This window comes from Dermacentor albipictus, chromosome 9 (assembly GCF_038994185.2).
Source record: "Dermacentor albipictus isolate Rhodes 1998 colony chromosome 9, USDA_Dalb.pri_finalv2, whole genome shotgun sequence".
NCBI lineage: Eukaryota > Metazoa > Arthropoda > Arachnida > Ixodida > Ixodidae > Dermacentor > Dermacentor albipictus.
In genome coordinates, this window is record NC_091829.1 from 23,179,475 (window position 1) to 23,203,977 (window position 24,503).

At 44.3% G+C, this 24,503-nt stretch overlaps 1 protein-coding gene across 1 annotated transcript in view; it reads left to right on the forward strand.

Moving 5' to 3' along the window:
• LOC135901949 (kielin/chordin-like protein) overlaps positions 1-24,503 on the forward strand; it is a 158,452-nt gene that overhangs the window by 15,276 nt on the left and 118,673 nt on the right. Inside the window, exons 5-7 of the mRNA XM_065431790.1 lie at positions 8,715-8,863; positions 12,132-12,237; positions 14,817-14,908. Coding sequence (XP_065287862.1) covers positions 8,715-8,863; positions 12,132-12,237; positions 14,817-14,908 — 347 coding nt within the window. The remainder of the gene's footprint in view (positions 1-8,714; positions 8,864-12,131; positions 12,238-14,816; positions 14,909-24,503) is intronic.

Sequence of the window (24,503 nt, forward strand, 5' to 3'; positions counted from 1 at the left end):
TCAGGCTTGTGAACGCTTAGTGACGGCACTGTTAAGATGGTCACAATACAGAGGACAGCTACACTAAGGGTACAAAACAATGGGTAAACAGAAAATAAACGCAAAAACCTGAAGTCAAGGGTAAAGGTAAGAGACGCGGCCCCGATGAAGCATAGCGCGGTATGGGCGCACAAATTTGTGTTAAAGCTACGCGCATTGAAAGAAGTCGTTCCGGGATATACGCTTGGGAACTCGCTGTTGTGCCCGTTTACAATCCATGATTCGCGTGAATACGCGAGAAGCGGCACTGAGCGCGACCGACGGTGTTCCTGGCGCTGTGCCAAGAATATTATCTTCGCCGAGTACCAAGAGCACGGTCGGCCTTAGCGTGGATATAGTCCGGCGTAATGCGCATGCGCGTCATGCGAGGCGCGGTTTTGCGCTACGACGGCGCGAAGCGGACGCTCTTCAGTCTAGCGTCACCGCGCAGCCAGCGTCACTGACGGCTTCTCGGCGCATGTTGGCCGCATGCTGGCCTACACTTCAGGTGCACTGACGAGGTTGCGCTGAGTTTGCGCGACCACCAGACGCAAAAACGCTTGATCGCCGCGAGCTTGTGCGCATGCGCTGCAGTAACAGCTCTACGTCACGGTGCTGCGGACGACGTTCAACGTACCGAGCTACAGAGGGCGCAAATTTTCGGCGATTTTGCGGTCGCCGGAATAACGTATCGCGGGCAGCTGCTCGGCACGCCGGGAACATTGCGCTGCAGCCGCACCATTTAGCTTAGTCCTCTTATGCCTTTCCACATACTGGGTGCTACGTTTAGGCACCTTCGAAAGGCACGTACGCCATTTTAACTATTTAATGTGTGTCGCCTGCTTATGTGCCGTCTTCGGAAGTGTTGGTTTCCGGGTGCTGATTGCCTTCGGCCCCATCTGCGATTTTATCAGCAAGGTGTGAAAACGCGACCGACAGTGCAGGAAAGCTGTACGGTACGTGCTGTGCGGCTCTCTGGTGCGCTCACATGGCTCGAAGCATCCGGACCATGCTTTGCACTTCGCCGCGGACGAAAGGTAGGCACTATTATTGTTGTTCAAAAGGGAACAGGCGCAGTACTTAATGTACCTATCATAAACGATGTGAAGAGAGGCTCTAAATTTCTTTGCATGACCTTTCGTTTTCCACATTGCGAATGTGGACTCTACACTTTTAAGCAAAATTACACCCTTTTGCCACACAACGATAATCGCCATCTGTCTTGTGTGCATTTCCTTTCTTTAATGCGGCGAGCCCGGTACTTTCCAGTAATTAACGGCATGTGCATTATCAGCATGACATAGCATTCCAGACAGGAAAGTAGCGGGCGTGGCGTTTTCAAGAAAGGAGAGCAAGCAAGGCAGATGACAATTATTGTTGTGTGGCAGAGATACACCCCAAAGGGTGTCACTTTGCCTAAGAATGTATACAAAGGTGGACCCTTCGGGGTGTATATCTGCCACAACGATAATCATCTGCCTTGCTTGCGTTTCCTTTCTTGCAAACGCTGCGCTCGCTACGTTCCTGTCGGGAATGCTATGTCATGCCGATAACGCGCATGCCGTTCATTACTGGAAAGTATCGGGCTCACCACGTTAAAGAATGGAAATGCACACAAGACAGATGACGATTATTATTGTGCGGCAGATATACACCCCAAAGGGTGTACATTTGTTTAATTAAAAGTGCGCGCCGCCGCTGGTCGTATTGCGGTGTCTTTTTTCCTTTGCCTCTCCTCGTATTCACGCTGCTCCTCGAGAGGCCCAACTATGCGTTGCCAGGCTGTTTATTTTCTATACGGAAGTCTTGCGACGTCCCTCCCAACGTCGCAAGCTTGCCTCGCCGCGGCTGTTGCGCAACAGTCATTTCTTTACAGGGAAACGTTTGCGCCGAGCGCTGCGTGCTTCGCATTGTTATCAGGAGTGCCTTATCATCAATTATGTGGTTCGGATGCTTGTTTTGTGCTTGTTGTGTATTGAAACGAGTTCTGTTGTATTCGTGCCTCTAATCTGCGCTGCACAAGTCGTGCGAGCAAACGGTGGAAGAAAGTCTGAGGTCGCAGGTTTCGCGATTGGGATTGGCTGGGTTGCTTTGCTCGGTCCTCACCAGTGTTTCTGAAACTTTGCTCCAGAAACTGAGCAGATCACACGCAAGAGCCGAATCAAGAAAGCTCAAAAAGAAAGCCAGAGGTAGTGCAAGGTTTGAAGTGAAGTGGCGAGTAGGTACGATGTACCTGTGGTATTCTCTGCACGCTATAAGTTGTCACGCTGTGCGCTCGTAGTTCTGATCAAAAGAAGCAGCGGTGTGAGAAACGGCACGGCAAGGCCTTTCTAGCCCCCACTATGGGAGTAATGTATGTATGTCTCGTGCACATGTGCACTTTGGTTTCCGGACCCCACAGTACTTGGCAAAAGCCGCGACCAAGTTGCCCGAGAATTGACCGACGAGTTTCATATCAACTGTGCACAGTGCGGTAGCGTTCCTTCGTTATCACTCGTTCGCAATGAGCAGCAGTCTTTAGATGCGGCAATGTAAATGATATTCGTCATTCTTAGTAGCCATTTGTGCTGAATTCTGTCCGTATACGCAAGCGACTGATGTTTACTTTGGCGTAAGCTTTCCCGAATAAATCAGTTGGAGGTTGGCACTCATCCCCTACTTCATGTCCGTGTATCTTGATTCGTGCAATTCTTAGGCCTGATCTTCCTTTATTCGGTTCCGTGGTTTTACTTCGGGCCCCGAGAGACAGTGTTAAAGTTTGACACTTTATTGCAAGGTTTAGTCAACATAAAGTAGGTATACAATTACAAAGTGCACATTTTTTAGGACCCAACAAATTCCTTAAAGGGTTCTTACCAATTGCCATTATGGAAAAACAGTTCCGTGGCAGCTCCTATTTTATACTGCGAAATCACATAAAAGAAACACAGCTGGAATAAGGAAAACAAGAAAATGCGGTAGTTGAGAATTTTTTTTAAATGAAACATTGCATGATCGAAGTGATTCATTCTGTTTGCTCTCTTAAGCTGAGTCCACCTTTCTTTTCTTTCTCCTTTACTTTGTTGCCTAGAAACCGTGTTTCTACAGGTCCTAGTAACAATGACACCAATAGGACACGTGTTAAATCTGTTTTCCAACGGACCTGCTCGCAGATGTCCGATTGTAACAATCGCACATATTTCGTTTGGAAGAGGAAAACATATTTTTAGCCTCTAGTCTTTAGGCACCAAGCATTTTGGTGCTCGCGAGCGAATTTGTTTCTGCGGCCCACTGGATCTGCTATGGCATGTTGCTATTGTGCAATGACAATATTTGACAAGAAATACCTGTTGCACTGCGTTGTATATAAGAAAACCCTGTTTGCACACTTCTGACAAATATTTTCGTGGCGTAGTAGTTGTGTGCTTAGAGCCGCGAAGAAATGCTTTCTGGAAGAAATACTTCAGTAGATATTTTCACGCTAATCTAACTAGCCTTGACGTTTTGAGACAAGCAAAGATTACAGAGAAAGTGCGTGATACCGTATAATAATACATAGAATAGTAGTAATATTAAATAATAATAATAATAATAATAATAATAATAATAATAATAATAATAATAATAATAATAATAATAATAATAGTATTAATGCGTGATACGTATCCGGTAGACACACTGCACGTTACTTGGCTCCTAATATCGAGACAGTTTTATTGGTATGAACCTAATAGAGATTACTAGATCAATGACCTTGCTGTCTAGTTTCTGTTACAATACAGAATACACGTTAACGGGACATGCGCCTCAGATATCTACTTTCGTCAATAATAAACCTTTCTTAACGATATTTATGCAGAATATATAGTGAAATCTCTTATTTATAAATATTTTCTTCATTTTTCAATAATCCGATATTTCTTTGTGACTCCGCAAATATGTTTTTTGTGCAAAGTTTCGATTTCACACCCGGCATAGCGGAATTATAAGAAGGTATAAATATTGCTGCTTGTGTACCACTAATTGCAAATAAACTAAAAATAATTTCCTTCAGTTTTATTGTTCAAAAAATTAATCCCGTCTGTTATTACATTGAGGGCATCAATGAGTGCTATTCTAAAAATAAAGGGGATAGCTACAATTTATGATAATTACTGTAAGGCCCGAAAACACGTATTTTACAAGTCCTTCTCCATATGCGTACAAAATTTGGCTGAGATAATTTATTTATTTATTACATACCTGCATCGCCCATGCGGGCATTACAGCGGGTGGAAAACATTTTCAAGGAAGAAGCAAGTGATCACATACATAAAGCACGATAAAACGCATCATTATTTTCAATAATAACAATGTGAGGTGAAAGAGCATTAGGTACAAGTCATATTAAGTATAAGAATTTCGCTGCTGAAGCAGCGAGAGCAGCCCAAGACGGAAAGACTAGAAACATGGAAGTTGGAAGTTGGAACCACGCTTTTCTCTGTTCTAGATGGTGAATTTGCATGAAGTCTGTTGAGCATGCAGATCGATTTCTGCAGTAGTGCCAATTTTGAGAATTATTCTACCACGTAGGTGGTAATCTGATAATCTTTGCGAGCTTTTTTCCTCGAGGAAGGTTTCCTTTGCTGCACTGTGACGACGAAGTTTAGTTTCAGCTGTCTGTTTTCCAGACATTCTTCTTGTTCTTCTCCGGTCTGTCTGGTTGCTCAGAGTGAATCATCCCCTGGTGCAGTCGGAGTGCTCCACCATCGATGGTAATGCATTTGATTTATGCCTCTGTTAGGCTTCTTTGTTTAGCGAGATATGCAGATTGCATATGCGCAGATGTCGTTGTGAAGGGAAAGCTTCATATCGACGCAGTTTTTCTCTTTTCTAGCTTAAGTTCCAGTGTTTTTTAACCTTGATGCTAGGAGGCCTTATTCCATGATTAATTATGCTTTATTCGAAAAAAATATGCGTCCTTAGTTTATTGTTTTTCGTATAGAATGTTTTAACTGCGTCGTCGGCATGAAGTGAGTTACGTTTATTGGACTTGCAAGAAACGCTTATAACATACTCATTTCAAACAAAAAAAATGTCGTTGTGGAGGCAAGGTGCTCCAGTATAGACACAGGCTGAAATCTCGTGGTGGGGAATTTCTTTGAACATACATTGTTCGACTTATTGTGCTGCGCTTCTACATTTACATTGTGGGGTTCACGCAGCACATTTATAAATCGTCTTCGTGGATCTTAGCCTCTTTTCACGCTTTGCTTTTTACCTGCAACTGAAGGGAAACTTCAGTTTTATAATCATGCGCTTGCAGTGCATCATCGCATTGTTCATTTTGACGGCACAGTTTCCTTTGTTATTGCACTGCCGAAACAATTGCAAGAAACTGCGAAACTCAAATATTTTCGCACAAGCAGAACATCTCGGAAAACGGCTGTGGACAATCTGTTATAGAGAGCAGGATTTTTCGACTTGATGCCTTGAGACATCATCACTGCTTAGCTGTTTACTTGCACAGGATTTGGCAGAGACACTGGCAAGAAGGCGTGCTGCGAAACTGTTGAAATCTCGTTACTGGCCGGGCCTGCTACAAAAATAACGGTATCGGTAAGGCAGAGAAACGCTCGATTGCGGCAACTTTTGCTTTCTTTTGTTCTGATGCTTTCTTTTGTTCTTTTAAACTTTTCTTCTGACGTCCTACTTGTTGTTTTCCCGCGGAAAACCAACCGGAAGGAATAGGTGCATTTTTCTAAGTACTGAAAAGCACGAGGGTTGGCAAGCCAGTGAGCGCGTACCAAGAAAGGCTGGTATACATATTTAAATAAGAGGAACAACCCCGCTGAATTCGAGAAGCCAAGAAATTACGTGGCAGATTACGCATGACAATACTGACCGTAACGGTGCACTCTGGAAGTAGAGAGGAAAAGAAAAAAGCTGGCGATCAAAATGCGGGGAATAAAGAAAATATAGTTGGCAAAATTGTGTACGCGAGCTAGAAAGCCACCATCCAAAAGAACTACTGCTAGTTTGTACGGCTGGCTGCACTTGCAGTAAATGAAGCTTCTACGACTGTCACAGTAGGTTACGGATACAAGAATAGTCTGACTGCGGATAATTTTAATATACAGAGGGTTTTCCTTACAGAAAAGGTAACTCTGCAAAATTTTTGGGTTGGCCATGAAGTCGGCGGCAGTTTCGCCCGAAGAACAAGGCACTGACTGCGGCAGCAAGGTTTAGCATTGCGCTTAGGCTTCCCGGACGATGTTATGTATATACACGGGTGCGCAAAAAAATTTCTGGCACCCATAAAACCTTCAACACGCCATGTAAGGCCTGTAGTGAGATCACACAGGTGCTACTACGCTGCCTGTTAAGCGCCGTGCCACTAAAGCTACATAACCTTCAGGTTCGAGTACTGATATTGTTCTGAAGGTCATTCAATACACTGAGACTACTTCGGTAAAAAGGGGCGTGCTGTGAGTGTTATGTTTCATGACAATTGTTTGTGGGCGGCTATTTCAAAATTCTGAGGAGCAAATTAGTGAATAACGTAGTACTTTCTGTTAGCAACTTTAGTGATAGAATAGGGTAGCGATATAGCCCTCAAATACAATGCGGCATAGTGCATGGCATGGCATATAGCGTACACATACCTAGATATATTCGGATCCTTACAGCAACGCCAACGGGGGAATTTTGGTTGGTATGACCATATAATTGATATAGCAATAAAATACTTGTAAAGGAAATACTTGGGAAATACATGTGAAAATGAATCAATTAGGAATACTTATTTACATAAAAAATTGGAGGACGCTTAAACTTCGCCTTCAGAAGTGGAACTCGTTAGCGTTATCGCACCCCGTTCGCACCGAAGTGCCGAAGTGCCTTCTGGGATTTATCGCTCACGGTCAACGCCGCTGACGCCGATACAGGCTTTTCTGCGACACGAGCTCCTTAACGCTGTCGCGTTAAAATGATTGTTCATACTTGACGAGGAAACGAGTGTTCCAAGTACTGAAAACGACAATGTTGCACCGAAAAGAAAGAGAAAAAGAAAAATAGAAGAGAAGCTACTTGCTGTGTCGCAATAAACCTATCCGTTTTTGAGCACAAGTGTTCGATGCACTAGTATTGCACGTTTAGTAAGAATGTCCACTTTGTTACTGCAGTGTCTGCGTAATAATCACTACTTGTTATTCATTATTTGTAATTTATTATCCTCTGGACAGTTTCGCCGCATCTTTACTTGTATACCATTCTGTCTCTCTAATAATCATATACTGTGGTGTCTCGTGTATTAAATCTGCGATGGAAAGGAAGAAAGCTTGTTTGGAGGTACAGCGCCACATGGTATTTAGTGTGACGTACTCACCATCATTCGTAGCAGATAATTGATGCTACGACTGTTAGGGTTAGTCAGCTTTGTTCTGGTTTCAAAGATGCAGTGCTACAGCGGCTTGACAATGTTTTATTACGCACATGATTACAGATATTCCAGGAACGCATTAAATAAATAAATGCGAAAGAACGTTGCTTTGAGTGGCATATAACCAAATAATAACGTTAGCTTAACACCTATTCTAAGCAGAATTTGCTCCGAATTGATTTTGACCACCTGCGGAACTTTAACGTGCAGCCAATGCATGGCACAAGGGCATTTTTTGAATTTGGCCCCCATCAAAGTGCGGCCGGGGCAGCCGGGATTCAATCCCTCAACCTCGGGCATCGCCAGAAAACACCATAGCCGCTAAGCCACCACGTACGGCGGGCCCTTTTAAGTATTTTGCGGTGATGGCGTCAGGAACGACGTAAGATTGGATAGACATCGTAGCTCCTGGTGTGGAGGCCTCTTCCCATCACCACTTTTGTATTGTAGCAATTAATAACACTTTCGTTGAGCAAACACAGGAACAACATGTCAAAATGTACGAGCTGTTTCTTTTTCTGCACCAAACTTTCAAAAATTACGGGTTGCAGATGGTACGATTCTAACCCTTGACCTGAGTCACTCGGCGAGGCGGCAATTACTTCTAGGAGAAAACGAAATGCTTATTTGAATAAGTTACATATTGCGCTAATTAAATTTCCAATTAAATATTTCTTGGCACATATTTGGATAGCTGGTGAATATACGAGTCATACTGCCTTAGAACGAATTCTGAGGATGGCGCCGGTTTCGAGATATGCCCTGACCAATTTGCGGTAAAAATGCACCATTGTTCTACTTACTTAAAAAAAGAAAAAAAATCGAAAAAGGAAACATTGAAGCACTACAGTAACTGAAACGCCAATGCACTTCGTTGGACAATTTGAAAATGAATGTCTCCAAACTGGCGTAGCCCTCGAAATTCGTTTTAATTCGATATAACTTGCATACTCATTAGATACAATTCGGATATTAGAACATGTGCCGGTAATAACATAAGGTTAGTTAGCATAAGCGTGTTATTAATCAGTTAAGTGTTTTAATTTCTCGTAAAGTTAGTGACAGCCTCATCGAGTAATTTGGATCATGGATAGCATACCTGGCTTATTGGAGCTCCCAAACGTTCGCGTGAATAATTATAAAATATTAAAGCTTATTCCGAGAACACGTTGCTACTCGGCATGCGTTGTCACTGAATGGTTCACTTAAGAGTTGTAAAACAGCTCCTATTTGCTCCCCGCCGAACTTCGTTTAATGAGCCTAAACTTTTATATTAATATTATCATTCTTCTTTCAGATCAGCATTGCCGGACATTGCAGTGCATTTTACCATGCTGGCCAGTGGAGCACCCGTAATTTATCTTTTGTGCCTTTCCCTCACTGAAGCGCTGATGTTCTTTAATAACGTCAAATTTATTCCGTATCACTGCACCGTAACTCTCAGAGGTGAGTGCATGCTGCTTCAGAATAGAGGATTCGAATTCACAAAGCCTTTTCTTTTACAAAGATATGTCTCATTGGCATCGCTCGAGTGCCTTCGGTAATAATAGTGACGGTTGTGACCACGGCTCCGAAGACGATGATCAGTGAGTCAAGATGGCTCGATCTCGTATTGACCATAGCTATACTACGTAACAATATGGTCGACTTGAGCACCGGCTGGCGTCGTGCTATGGATGGTGATTGTTAGGGCACACTCACGAGGGCATAACCGAACGAGAGCATGCTAGTTCGTATTAGCCCTTAACCTCGCGGAATCAGGAAAGGATGAGTCGAGGATTGGCCTCGGAAAGTCTTTGAGGGCGAACGTAAGATAGAGGGAACGTCGGGAGGCGAGTGCGAGAGAAGCAAACTCGGATGTGAAGCTATGTGAGGAAGTCGGCATGTAACCCGCTATTGTTATCTGTATAACAGGTATTCATCGGCGTGTGCTTTGCATTGATTCTAAAGCCACCATCACTTATGATGGCAACCCGCCCTTCTGGCGACTTTTAGCCACAGTGTTGTGCGTTGTGCCGGTTAGCGTATGACCCATACGTGTAATTGTGGTTACTAAATTATGCATCTGACTGTCATTTTTTTGCCAAGTGAATCTGTATTGAAAAATAAAGCTCCAGTTGTGGCGATCTCCGATGATTGCTTAAGCTAGGTTAGAGTTATGTACAGGAATAAGGTGCCTAAGAAAGGCTGGCCAATGTTTGAATAGGAGGCCCTATCTTCGTATAAGGCCTTTGACGAAGATCGAAACGTTGACCAGCTTCATAAGAAAAGTTGGCACAACAAAAGTGATACCAAGGTTGAGCGAGGCGCCTGTAGTCTTCGGTCGGTGTTACAACTGCACGCGGTTGCGTCATGTTGGCGCGGCGCAGCACGTAAGGCCGCTCTTGTTGGACAGGAGGAACAGCACCCTGGCAGCTACCAGGCATCTCAGAACGCTGGTGTGACGAGGAGAGTCGCCAGTGGTGTTGGAGGCGTCGCACCTCGGTGGCGTACGAGATGGGACCGACGGGAAACTGTCGGTGTTAGGCAGTGTTCGCAGTGAAATGTTAGGTAACGTTAGCTTGAAGTTTACTGTCCATTTAACTCTGAACAGTAGATATGCACTGCACCCTTGGAAAGCTGGTGTGCTCATAGTGTGCGTTCGCACAATACTCTTACCTGCTTTGGAAGTAAGAACGAAGTCTTGGCTCCACCACCGAGCCGAACGAGTGCCGCGATGAGAAAGCATCCATTTCGCTTCCTTGTTTTTGCACCCAAACATAATGACGAAGAGAAAACGAAACACGTAATGGCGCTTGTAGGCAGTCCACGAGATTAGTGTCTAGAAAAAAAATCGAATGGCACTCATTGCACGCCATTGCTCATCAAGGCACAGTGACCATTTCCAAACATGTGCTCACTTTGAGAGGGCATCCGTCATGGATGTTCACAGGGTGCCGCAGACGAACCCGCTTGTAGGTCACGTTGAGGACATTACATAATAATGTGCTCCACAGAGGAGTCATGGCTATAGCAAAATATACAATATGGTAGCATTTCTTTTTCGATGCAACACGAGAAATGATGCGTGTAGGCTACCTCTAAGTGTAGCTAGACGATGAAGGAACACGTCGAACGTGGGGTTAAACTTCTGATTCGGTGAAAACAGCAAGAATTGGTCTGCCATACAGCAGTGAGGAATTTGCCTTGTTGTAACACTGCTTTGAATATTTATTCGGGCGCGTATCAGAGTAAAGCTTCATTTATTAGTTGAGTGCCGTGGTGTAACACCCTCTTCTCACGTCCCCTTCCCCATGACTGGTTCACATAATGGTAAAGAAAGCATCATTTTGAATTTTCTGGAGCAGGGTAAGACGGGTATGCAAGTTAAAAGAAAAAAAAATGCAATAGTTTCATTATGAATGAAGGTATACTACACAGTTATTAAACCATATTGTCTAAAGTAATGTGTTTTCGCAAAGAACATCGAATGCATACAATATAGTTTATTCGACAACAGCATGACGTGCAAGTTAGATTTTAAGAAATTGTCAAGCTCATGAAATCATCAAGCGTAGTTTCGGGTTCACGCGCTCTTAGAGCTGCAATCTGTCGGGCAACAGTTGCGCGGGTAGTCGAATTTTTTCGGACACATAGGTGCACATTCCTGCTGGGACTAAAAGCTTAGAAGATAAATTAAATTTTTGGCAAGTCGTTACTAATTCCCACGAATCAGCTGTTTCACACCGCGGTCGTCACCGCTGACCTCATGTCACCAATGAAACTATATTATATTTCATAAACGCCTCATGAATTTATTATCGGTGTCTTTTTCATTTTCCATTATTCATTTCATTTCCCCTCACATTTAATTTCTTTATTTTTGTCATATATATCATAGCGTTGGTTATGTTCCTTGTACACATTGTAACACTATGTATGATTGTATATTAACGTATTTGGCACCATACCCGCCATGGTTCCTCAGTGGCTATGGTGTTGGGCTGCTGAGCACGAGGTCACGGGATCGAATCCCGGCCACAGCGGCTGCATTTCGATGGGGCGAAATGCGAAAAAACCCGTGTACTTAGATTTAGGTGCACGTTAAAGAACCCCAGGTGGTAAAAATTTCCGGAGTCCTCCACTACGGCGTGCCTTATAATCAGTAAGTGGTTTTGGCACGTAAAACCCCATAAAAAATATTACCAAACGTCTGTTTCGAAAACACCGGTGTACGCATATGCGTTTTATGTATCATTATTTCTTCCACTTCTGTTTATTTTCTTTCTCTTTCAGGGGCGTACGTTCCTATAATTTATCAAAGACGACCACCAACAAAAGCAGATAACGTAGCAAATGCTCACTTTAAGAAATTCCCTGTGGTCTCATTAGGGGTAAATAAATATTTTGGTTAGTTATAGCGCAAGTCTTATTCCAGTAATTTTACTCCTTTTCTTTCTAATTTGCTCATTAGAGAACCGGCAAGGACTCCTAATACTACGAGTTCGTTGCTTGAGGCGAAGCGTACTTTAAATTTTCACCTTTTTTTTTCAATAGTTTTCCATGTATGTGCACTTCGCACCATGAAACGATCGGATGGCAACTAGCTAACGATAGTGGTTTCTAACTTAGTACGTTCTTCAGTAATAAAGACACGAAGTGCAGGAAAAAAGTGATAGAAGTGTTACACCGGTGAAATGTTTTCAACTAAACGCTTTACAATACTATCTTGCAGGGGAATGCTTCCTTTTCAACAAGACATTTACTGGGAGGATTCGTATAGCACGAAAATGTGAAATGTGGTCTTGTTATCCTCAGAGCCATACTGCGGTGGTAGTTAGGTATGTAGAAATTCGTGACGGGATTTTCTAATAACAGGCGAACTGTTGTAGAGTTGTGGTTATTACCCACGCTTTCTAGAATTTGCATGCGTTTGCACGGTATAGTTCAACCATCTCGCCTTTCAAAGCAATAATCTTTTCAACAATTGTTGAGATCTTTCTCACTCTATGTATCACTTGTTTGAATGTTCCGTTTAAGCATATGACCTAAATTACGAGGAAGAACGCGCCTATGCAATTTTTCTTAGTTTTTTTCTTTTCTTGTGTACGTACGTATGCGTGTTTTGTGCATTATATACATGTCTATTATTGGTGGACTTTGATTACCTCTGATATCGAGGTTTTGCAATTTTTGTAAACGATTTTGTAATTAGATTGTTTTTATTGTGTTACAGTTCGGTAGGTTTGCATGTTTCAGAAGTTACTTTCATTTGTCGATCCGTTTCATTTGTGCGCTTGGTTTCATTTGGTAATCCTTGTATGCTGATAAGCTCCTTTAATTCAGCACCGCCTCCTTTCTCCATCCCACCCTTTCATGAAATTCCGCTTCGACGGTCGTTAGAGGTGCTGTGAATTAAATAAACAATAAAAAAAAGAATGCCGATTAAGAGCGGCCACTAGTGTAAAGTAACCAGATTCAAATATCCCGATTCTTTTTTTCTTAGCTGTAGGCGCCCTCGTCAACCTCTTGTGGCTAGCGCAGAGGTGTGGTTCCCATTTTATTCCGTCTCGTAGGCCCTTGATGTCCCCTACAATCTCAGATGTATCGTAAACGCTGGTCGTCAATGGTTGTAGGGCAGCATGCTTTCCACGGGACTACTGCGCCTTCCAATGAAAGTGTCACATGCCTAAGGAGGCTAAGATGTTTTCGTACAGCTGATTCTCGTAGCGAATATTGGGAAGAAAGCTTTAGCTCGGGAGCCCATATCAGAATACACCGGAAAGCAGAAATTTGTTTTCTGAATAACCAGTGCATCTAATTTGATGGGGCTTATTGCACTTAAAAGAAAAATGTTAAAAATCTAACTTAACAACGTGAAACGCTATCACAATTTTATAAACTGAACCTAATAATGCACATAAAGCGGACAAATTCCATATAGTATAGTTTCGTGAAATATATTGCTAATTTATGAATAGGTCTTTTGCAAAACCATCGCAAACATTTTAATTCCAGTTAAGCTGTGAATAAGTGTATTAAGTATGAATCTTTAAATGCTCTTACAGACGCAGCTAACAAAACTGCGACATATCTTTTTGATGCAGAGTTACGGATTTGCGAAATTCGGGCTTCTATTTTTTTTCGAACTTACAAATTTTTGGTAATTGTAAAAATTTGAGGGCGTAAATGAAAATTCTGCTGCTTACAGTGACTAGCATTTCCTCTTAAATGCGACGAATTGCTTTAAATTCGGTCGAGCGGTATTTCCATAAAAGCGTGTCTGCGTTTCACATTCATTTGGACAAGTGGTGCTCTATACGGCCGGACAAGCATCCGCTGCCGCTGGTTCATGCAAGCAACCAACCGCCGTCACACCCACATTCCAAAACTTTCGAGCGAGAAATTTTTGACCCAATCAAGTCGCATTGGGCACCGTTGATCTTGAGCAGTCATTGCACGTGTACACTGAAAATGTGGCCATCTCACTCCGCTGTCATTCTCAGCGAGTTGATCGCCCGAAAACCACAAGGAGCCACCATGACAGCAGGGATGACGTCACGTGGGCGAGGGGGGGGGGGGGTGGGAGGTAGGAGCCGCAGAAGACTAAGACCACTTTTTCGCCCGGTGGGAAAAAAGTGCCCAAAAGCTGCAGTGCGGATGTACGTGCATGGATTCGTGAGTCTTTCGAGAGCAGTACTCGCGGATTTCCTGATGGGAGATCCTGAGGTCGCTATGAAGCTTGTTTACCTCGGCAGTTGCACATATGCTCGTGTCTGATTATTTAATGTACTTGATAGCCATGCGCACAAATTGTACACAGTTACACAGTACACAGTGTGCATAGTACATCCACAGTTGTTTATACCAGCATCTGAGCACTGCTCGGATGCTGGTATAAACAACTGTAGGTTTGAACTAAAGTTATTGTTTTGAGTGCTTATATACATTAAGATCCTGCCGTATTTTGTTCATTTAGCATACACATAGATACTTAAATCCATTTCATCAATTAACGAATAATGTAAAGGTTCTGACATATCCGGTTAATTTTTTTTAATATGTTCCCAACAATTTTTTGTAGTAGACGAACGTGGAGCAGTTGTTAGACTGCCCTGGTTCAAAACCACGTAAAGGCTAGATGAGAATTATTCTTTATCTTCTGAGAAAGTGACCAAGTTCTCTTCTAAGCGTCTGGTTTATTAAATTCCTCTGCTCTGTTGGGGACGAGATCACCTTGAGTTAATGAATTAAATTAGCCTAAAGAGACAGGAAATTCTATCCAAAATAATTAGTTTCATTGTACAGAGATATTTTTGGACACAGCACCTACGGAAAGAGTTATGCAGCTGTGCCAATAACTCGGATAACTTTGCCGCGCACATGAATGAATGGTGGAAAACACAGTGGCATGTTTCAGGTGTGGCAAGCTTCCGCACGGCTGTTATTCCCTTGGCGGACCCGACCTCCCACTCCCGAAGTGCTGTAGCAGCTACTGTGACCCATATATGTGTAAGTCATCGTTTTAATGGAACGAAATCCCAACTACGATGTCATATTGTTATCTGTTCTGCGGAGCTGAGCATTCTGACGCTATTTTCATAGTACGTGACTTGTGGTATTAGTTTACCTATAAGCGCGATGTATATGCATGCTTAAAGGGAAGCTGAAACACTTTTCGAAAAAAATGAGTTCTCTGCGGCATTCTACAGTTTTGAGTCCCCTGAACACGAATATCTCGTTCAAAAAGGGCGGAAACAAGCGCAAGCGGCTGTTTTTTCATGAAAACGCGCACCAGCGCCTCAGGGCATCGCGCGAACGCCGCTGTTGCCCGTGATTGGTCAAAGCCGCTGTGACGTCAGTGGCGGCAGTCGCCGGTCGGCGCCGCCGTTTGAGAGCGTAGCACGCTGTTCTGTTCTGGCTGCATAGCTGAGTTGTAAGCATTATGGAACGTTCTCGCTGTCTAGTACAGCTTGTATTTTCGCCGTACATGTTCGAACCGACAGCCGATACGGAAAACGATGGCGGCAACGACGATGTTGAGTGTGCCAAAAGCGAGAGCGATGTGTACACCTTCTCGCGCGCTGGAAATCTTAGCTGTTACGTATGCTTTTTTTTTCATGTAGCTGCACGTTCCAATGACGGGAGAAAAAATGCGCTAAAGTGTCACTGGGAACTTGCTGCTGGAAGAATGCCAAAGCACTAACTTCTCATTAGATTGTAAACACGGGTACAATTCCGCGATGTCAAGCACCTTGCCGCTGCTTGTCTGAAGTTCCGTGTTTTTCTGAGCGTTGATACACGATCGCGAACATAAGTGCCGCGTTTCAAAGCGCGCACATGCAGTGCTGCGAGGTAGTCATGGAAGTTGCTTATCATACACATCCAGATCGAGATGGTCAGGGGGATTATATGTGCAATATTCAGAATATGGTTCGACGACTTTGCGATTGTGGCTCGATCAAGAATCGGTATGCGCGCTCCATGCTAGTGTTGACATAAAGATATTAGGCAGTTTTAGCGCCGCCGTGTGGTAAACATGATAACTGCAACCGTACGTCGAATGTCACTAGGCAAGCCTATACTCCAATTTATACCTCAGGTGCAACGCTGTGGAAGCTACGCACGAAGTCCGGTTACCAAAATTTATTACTGCGCGCGTTTCCGTCTATGGTTCGCAGCGTGCCAGCGGCATTTGCTCGCGCGAGCATGCACGTGAAGCTGCCGCGACGGGCTGCAATTAAAGAATGCCGAAAAGAAAATTGATTTAAAAGAACGTGTTAGCAGCCGTATAAGTACACGGATTGTTTCTATGGGTAAATTCTTTTTTTTCATTCAGAACTGAGCTGATATATGAAAAGTTTTCTCAAAAATCGGGTCAAGAAACACCGAACTTTTTCTAAGTGTGAACGCTGCCACTGCAAGAAGTATCTCAAGCCTCCACAGCGTTGCACCTGATGTATGAAACGGAGTATAGCAACGCTAGCAACAACGCGCTTCCGCATTTGTCGTAAGGCTATCCGGCTATGGGCAACCAGCGCTGAAGCTTCGCGTGCCGACAGCAGCGCCGTAACACACAGCCTAGCGAGCGGTAGACACAGTTTCCAGTAGCACACGCAGTGATTTCGTGTCAGCAAATTCACCGACTGTCTTGAGTCACACTTTTCAAGGCTCCTCAAATGGCAGGGAACCGACGTGCTAGGACGTAGCAGCGCATGCGCTCTACGGAGCGCGCATGGCCATGGACAGAACTTGGCTGGCCGCATCGGACTAGGCAAACATTGATACAGGCGCACGTTTCTTATCGCTAAATATGACGTGCCATCTTCGTAGCCTCCCTATCGGACGGTTTCAGCATATTTTAGTAACGCATGAAAAATGTCGTAGCGCCTCCTGGCCAGCGCTGGTTCCCCATCGCGGAAATGGTCCGAGCACAGCACAGTTGATTTCGTCGGCACGAACTTATCTCTCCTCACCGCACTGCGCTGCAAGCTTCTTGTGCTTCGGGAACCTGTGAAACACCACATCGTCTCGCCCGCCTGTGTTCGCGCAGCCGATTGCTGCACAGAACGAGGGCATGTTGGGCGCCCTTGGCTGTAGGCACTCACGCAGCACAGAAGGAAAGAACAGTTTACGAAAATCGCAAAACAAACGTGAGCGGTGGCGGCGGCAAATTTCTCGTAGCGTCGTTCAGTAAAGCGCAGGACGGAAAGAGGCATGCCAGCGCATGCCAGCACGCCGGTCCGGCAGCTCGGTCCCCGCCAGTGACGTCACTCTCGCCGGTTCTCTCCCCTGGTAACCTCCTCACCCGGCGCTCCGGGAAGCGATGGGGGCGTGTCCGCGGGGGTGATTTAGAAAGCGATTTCCGCCCCTTATATTAACAAAACGAAGAAAAAAATTTCGGAACCGTAAATTATTAGGTCTGTTCTTCCCAATCCCAGCAATTCATGGAAATTGAAAACCGCTTCAGCTTCCCTTTAAAGGGCCCCTCACCAGGCCCGATAGCAAATTTTGGTTATACACTGGAAGTTGTTACGTGTCCTCTAGGGAACGTTCTGCCGAAAAAAGTTTTCAAATCGGCTCTTAAATAGCCGAGATAGAAATATTTCAGTGCCGCGAACCAAATATTTGAGCAAGTGGGCTCCACTGCCAAGCAAGACGCTATTTCCACTTTCCCCGTCTAGCCTACGCAAGCGAAATTCGATCCCTGTGTTCTCCCATACCGGACTTCGAGGATCGCGTGACGTATACGTCAGGGGCCCCACCTTCATTTTTTTCTCCTCCCTTTTTTTCGTGCTACGCACTTCTGCCGATGGTGTCGCCGGCGAGCTGTTGTCTCGTTAGCGCAGCGCACGATTTTGAGCGCTGTGCACAAGGAAACATGACTAGCGGTATAATTTAGTGTTACACGAATGCTGAGGCAGAACAAGTGTACCGCAGAGCATGATCACGCGCTGGAACACAGTAGACAATGGCATAGTTTCGGTACCTGCGCACGTGACCGCATGACCGTTGGAACACGCAGACGAAGCGGAAGCACGTCTCTCTCGCTCCAGTGCGAAGTAAAAAAAAAAAAAACATGCCGACACTCCGTTTGTATGTTTTATTATTTCTCTAAACTTCAATTCGTCAATTCAAGCAGCAGATCGCACAGATAACAGATGGTGCCTTGAATAATTCTCGAAGTCACGTGTCATCACGAGCGACGTCACACTGCGGACACGACTACGTAGACGCAGGGGCACGACTACGTCACCATCCGGCTTGGAGTGCGGCGGCCGCGAAGAGAAGGAAAAACGGAGTTCGGTTTGAAATCTCAGACCTTTACGTGGCCCATAGCGATGTAATACTTTGCAGACACGAACGTTATCGCGCAATGCATGATCTGCGCTTGTCAGCTCAAAATGTCCAGACCTGGTGAGGGGCCCTTTAAAACACGCATGTACTTAAGATTGTATTTTCGAGCCAGCGCTTGCGCAGTTACTTTTGTCCTGCTTGCAAGAAAGATGCATTTATTTGCCGCTGTGGCTTAGCGGCTATGGTACTGCGCAGCTAAGCACGAAGTCGCTGGCTCGAATCCCGGCTGCGGCGACCACGTTTCGATGGGGGTTAAATGCAAAAAAAAGAGAAACAAACTGTCCCGTTCATTGGGGGCACGTAAAAGAACCCCTGGTGGTCAAAGCTTATCCGGTGTCCCCCACTACAGTGTGCGTCATAATAAAATCGTGGTTTTGACATGCAAAACCCCAGAATTCAATTCAATCCGAGGAAGGATGCATTTGGGAAATTCATTACTGGAATGGCAATGCATCTATTTGGCCGTGTGCACTAGCATTATATCACTGCTAAGTACACATGCGATCACTAGTCTCCTGGCTTACTTATCTCACGGCAACACGTGCTGCAATGTAAATGTCTGAGAAGGTTATTCTCGAACTTTTGTGAGTTTATTAATTAGCATATCTATAGGTTAAAACGTGACGTCCGCTCCGTCATACGCGTATAACGCACTGGTATAAATGTAATCGCACCATTACACTTGGCGATTTTAACGTTCCCGTCACCAGGCCGTATAAAAATTTTGGTTTAGAGTAGAAGTTGCCAAGTGGTTCGAATGGTTCATAATTTGAGGAGATAGGATAAATTGAAATCTTTCGCCGCCACACCGGCAGTAGAGAAGCCTAACTTTTAAAATAGAATGGCAGCAAGCTTCTCTAATTTAATGTCTTGGTTTGTGCGTGCTGTGGTTCTCAAAAGCGATTGTGTGGCGGCCTGTAGGCTAGAGGATAATTCTTTGCTGCTGCTGTCATCCGCTATTGATTTAAACATCCGCCGGTTTCTACATTTGTTGGCACAAGATAACTTGGAGCCTATCAGCTCTCAGTCCTTAGATAAGTGGGGAGGTCCTCGCATTTCAACGTCCCAAAACCTCCGGACAATGCCGGTAGACGAGCGTGCAACAAGTGTGAGGTCCAGGCAGCCACTGTGCACTCTTATTCAGGAAAAGGTGGCGCTTCCATTGTTTAGCAAAGTTATTGTTCATTTGAAGGACGAGCACAACAATCCTCAGGACCTCCAGTTGATCTTGGGGCCGTCCCTAGATGTAGAGATGAGCGTTAAACTATCCAGCCATCACTAAAGGCCGTGGGCTGACTGCTTTTATTCGCTGTAATCGCTCGCAGTCCAGTTGACCTACGGGTGGTATGTAGGCTGACAAGTTTGTGAAAGTGAACTTGCTCTCCTTCACTGACCGGCAAGCGTACTGGTTTTCATGATCAGGTGGCATTGGATGGTGAAGATACGTGAAACCCACCATATGAAAACAACTATCTTGCTGCATTCTTCATATGTAAAGGACATTACCCGGACATACTGATGGATTATGACACGAGGGTTGCAATGTGGGCTTGTTGGTAATGCATCTTCAAGGGGAGTATGGTAGCGCGATTCAAAGACGGGACAAGAGAAGACACAAAGGGACACACACAGCGCTAACTTCCAACACTGTTTATTGTCGAAAACCAGGTCGTACTTATACACTCACAGAACATGAGTCACAGCCACGTGAACAGATTAACAATCATAGCGATACATTTTGTGATTAGTTAGGCCATGCGCAGAAATTTCAGTTCTTTTTCAGAGAGAGCCAATGATGGTTTGCTGATACATGTATCCCCTAGGGCATCAATCTGCTCGGCTTCTATTATAAGTCTAGTGAGTTCGCACTTGTTTCTACCGGTAATGGTTGTTGATTCGAAGAGAGGGGAGCACTTATGTTGCTTACAATGAAGGGAGAGAAAGCCATCTGATACAAGTTTGTCGACTTTATTTTTGTGTTCGCGCAGTCTATCATTTATGCATCTGCCCGACTGTCCGACGTAATACTTCCCACACGATAAGGGTATACGATATACAATTGAAGTCTTACATTCTCTGAACTTCTTCCTGTGTTTAACTTGGCAGCTAGGGGCACTTTCTTTCTTTTCTGGTCTTGTTTTCCTGCACAGGCTGATTAGTTTGTTGGGTGCAGAAAAAACCACATCAGTGTTTCCTCGGCGAGCAATTTTCTTTAGGTTGTGCGACAACCGGTGGATATACGGTATCACTGTTGGTCTTTTTTTCTCTCGGTTCCTATCTCTTTCCGCTCGTTCAGCAGTCCCTGATTGCTGCACTTGCCGAAGTATTCCCTCTGCAACTGATGTCAGTACATGATTTGGATAACCTGCTTCACGCAGCCGCATGGCTTGTTGTGTGAAGGCTTCGTCAGTGCAATGATGGCATGATTTAGTAAGTGCGTTAGTGAAACACATTTTCGCAATTCCTCTTTTTACCAGTTTAGAATGGGCTGAATGATATGACAACATATCATTCAGCCGGCTTCTATCATTCAGTCGGCTTCTATCATATGATATATGATAGAAGCCGAGCAGATTGATGCCCTAGGGGATACATGTATCAGCAAACCATCATTGGCTCTCTCTGAAAAAGAACTGAAATTTCTGCGCATGGGCTAACTAATCACAAAATGTATCGCTATGATTGTTAATCTGTTCACGTGGCTGTGACTCATGTTCTCTGAGTGTATAAGTACGACCTGGTTTTCGACAATAAACAGTGTTGGAAGTTAGCGCTGTGTGTGTCCCTTTGTGTCTTCTCTTGTCCCGTCTTTGAATCGCGCTGCCATACTCCCCTTGAAGATTATGACACGTCGGGCGCGCAAAAGGGACAACAGTGGGGAACTGATTCGCTGATAGAAACTGTCGAAAGTGGACATGTGCGACTTGAGCCATTTGGAGTTCCATTTAAACAAAGACGCGGTCTGTAACCACCGCACGAAATGCCGGCTTCTCGTGAGCCATGACTTCACCCAAGAGTTGCATGCACTGGACTAAGTGCCCAGCCCATGTAGCAAGCTTTGCACAGGCTAAATTTGGTGTGCGAAAGCACACCAGGCACATGGCATCTATTACAGAACGCAAAATCACAATCTGGCAACCAGGGAACCTTGTCGCATCAGCAGTTTCTGATGATGATAATGATGATGGCTTGAAGGATCGTGGTGCACAAAAAACAGGTTGCGCACTCGGGAGCGTAGGAGACTCTTCGCCACGGGTGAATCTTACCATTGTGCCGGTTCTCACAGTACCCATTCTGATGGCGTTCAGCGTTGATGCGACAACCACTGTCAATATCGGCTGCTGCGGGTTTCCGTTAAGCTCTTCGGTAGAGATGCCGAAGAATGCCAGCTGTTACATGATCCACGAGCAGGAGGCGCCACCATGCCGCGGCCCAATGCTAGCGTCTTTCCGCGCTCTCGTTAGCGCCAGGGATATTGCTGGAACCACGAAGCAACACGATTCTCATTATGTATCTCACTCAGTCATTAAACGTGTTTCGTCAACTCGGTGTCTTCCAGTGCAAGCACTCAAGAAACATAGTGTGGGAAATGAGACTCAACCCATTCACACTATCGGTGAACGAGCACACTGCGTAGACTGATTGCCACAGCCAACGAAGTTCGAAGCCAACAGCAACACCGCGCAACAATGGAGCAGGTTTACACAAGCCTTCGCGCTCTACCTAAAAGCGACGGATGTCGTTGGCGCATCATTAGAAAGGCAAGTTGATCTTGTTCTGAAGATCGCAGGACCAAGTTTACTTGACGTTTGCGACAACTTAAGATTCGGAGAATGAACGACAACGCAGCCGCGCAAGGAATTCAATTTTAACCGCGTGATAGAGATTTCTCACGCGAACTTCTCACCGAGGCATAATAGTGTTTACTCCCGTTGCGTTTTTCCTCACCCGAATACAACGTCCAGACAAAAGCTTTGACAGTTCTCTAACTGTTCTCAAGTTTAAGCACAGCGACTGTACTTTGGGTCCGAAAGGGAAAATATGATCTGTGATCACATCGTCTGTGGAACACAGGGTGATAGAGCTCATGTGGACATTTTGGAGCTGGAAGGCCTCTCAATTGAGAAAGTCGCGAAGGTGTGCCTTGCACATGAAACAAGGAAACAGCAGATGAAAGTTTTCAAAAATGGTGCCGCACCTGCTGAAGAAGTGCACGCCGCGGAAAAAAAGATAATAGATGCCACAGTCCTACCACAGAGGTTTACAAGGCAAAGCAGCCAGCGTCGAGAAAAGCCACCCGAAAGTGGAAATATTGTGGAGGAAGTAATAAAAACATAGAAATAGCATGTCCTGCATGGAATCCAGCAGGAAACATACTTTTTCTTCCACAGAGTTATTTGTTAGAAGTTATTTGATTATGAAACATGGACCCGGCCTAGTAGCTTAGCGGCTATGGTGTTGCGATGCTAAAAACGAGGGCAGAATGCCAAAACTACCGTGACCTGTGCATTGGGGGGCATGTGAACGATTCCTTGGCGGTCAAAATTAATCCAGAGCCCCCCACTATGGCACGCCTTATAATCAAATCGGGGTTTCGCATCGAAAACCCCAGAATGAGATGAATGCTTATGAAACACGGTACGTCCAATACTGCTTTCATCGTAAACAATGATCGCTTCTTCTTTGTCGGGCTAATTCATCGCAAATTATGGTTCTAAGAGCGGCCATATACCGTACAAACGTATGTCTTGCAATAAGGTTTGTTTTTCGACAAATATCTGCGCTCCTCTAGAAAACGACCTTTAATCGCATGCTGCGTAATATACGATAAAGAAACTAATGGCTGCCGCGCAGAAACTCCCGAATTTCTTTCTCGAAGAAGAATATCACGTTAGTTTAAGATACAGTAAACAAGAACTGGTATTTTTGTGCGTTGATTTGAGGTGTATAAATTTGTAGAGTAACCTTATTTACGAACTTATCGCATGCTGTGCCTTTTTAAACCAAGTTGCACATGAACGAATATTTTCTTTAGCGGTACAGCTCCCATGTTTTTCATTTCTATAAAGGACACGGATTCCAGGTGAATATCTAGGACTTCTTGTTATTTCGATTATACTATGCTAGAAGTAGTTTTCTTTGAGTATCTGTTGGAGTTCAAGGAAAACATCGAACATAACAAAACGTACAATACGCAGACACGTGTCTTACGCCTAATCGGAGGTTAATGCTGAACAACAAGGAATACAACTCGACAAAACCATGCGTGCGGTACTCTTGCAGGAATGGAGCACTCGCAACAATCACGTATGTAACCTGTCCTTATTCCTAATACTGTAATAAAAAACTATGCCAAACGTGTTACAACAAATTCTTAATAAAATATTTGGCACCGTAAAGTTCAACATAATCGATTCGGAACACGAAGTGTGAAAACTTCGTCATCTTCAACAGTCGCAGTAAGACATCAAAGCGGTAATGAGAAAAAATGATTTCTTTTGATGCTAATAGACTATTGTCAACATTCCTGTACAAACGGCTATAACATCTGCAATGCACGGCCACTTTCAGATATCCGAAATACTTGTGAAGTATTTGTTACAACATTAATGGTGCTCTCAAGTATGTCTTGCTGCAGTTAGGTTAGCTGATCTATGTTTGGGGAAATAAGCTCGGTTACGCTTTACACCATTTGCAGGTGTTGTTCCGCTACTCAAGATATTCATTGTTTTGTGTAATTGTAGGTCGCAGTGGTGCTGTAGACCTATCACTAAAATTGTAGTTTTTGTGACAGCAATTTCGCATATGTCGATGCAATAACCCTACGTGTACTAATTGTGCGGAAACTCATATTCGATACGATCAGAATGAAAGTGCCGAAATTCTGTTCTGTGGCTCTAATGATTAGCGGAAAGCTACGAGGAAAACAAGGTTTCCTGGTTTGTAAGGGTGCGACGCTAAAATTAAGATAGCATCATATCATTTTTATTGAAGTTGTACTGACGCGACATTCTTGTTCTTTCTTTTTTTCCCTGTATATCTGATAGATGCCCAAGATACGCGCGCAAGATTTGTTCTGCTGAAAATATCAACCCTAACTTGCCTTTTCCGGCATGCTGCGCCGTGGGAAAGGCTTGCGCAGGTGAAAAATAAGAGAAATTGTTCATCCAAACTGCAAAAAAAAGAAACCTCACCAGAGTAGTGAATTAAAACGTTTCGTTACAGCGTTTCTGCAATATGTGTATTCTGG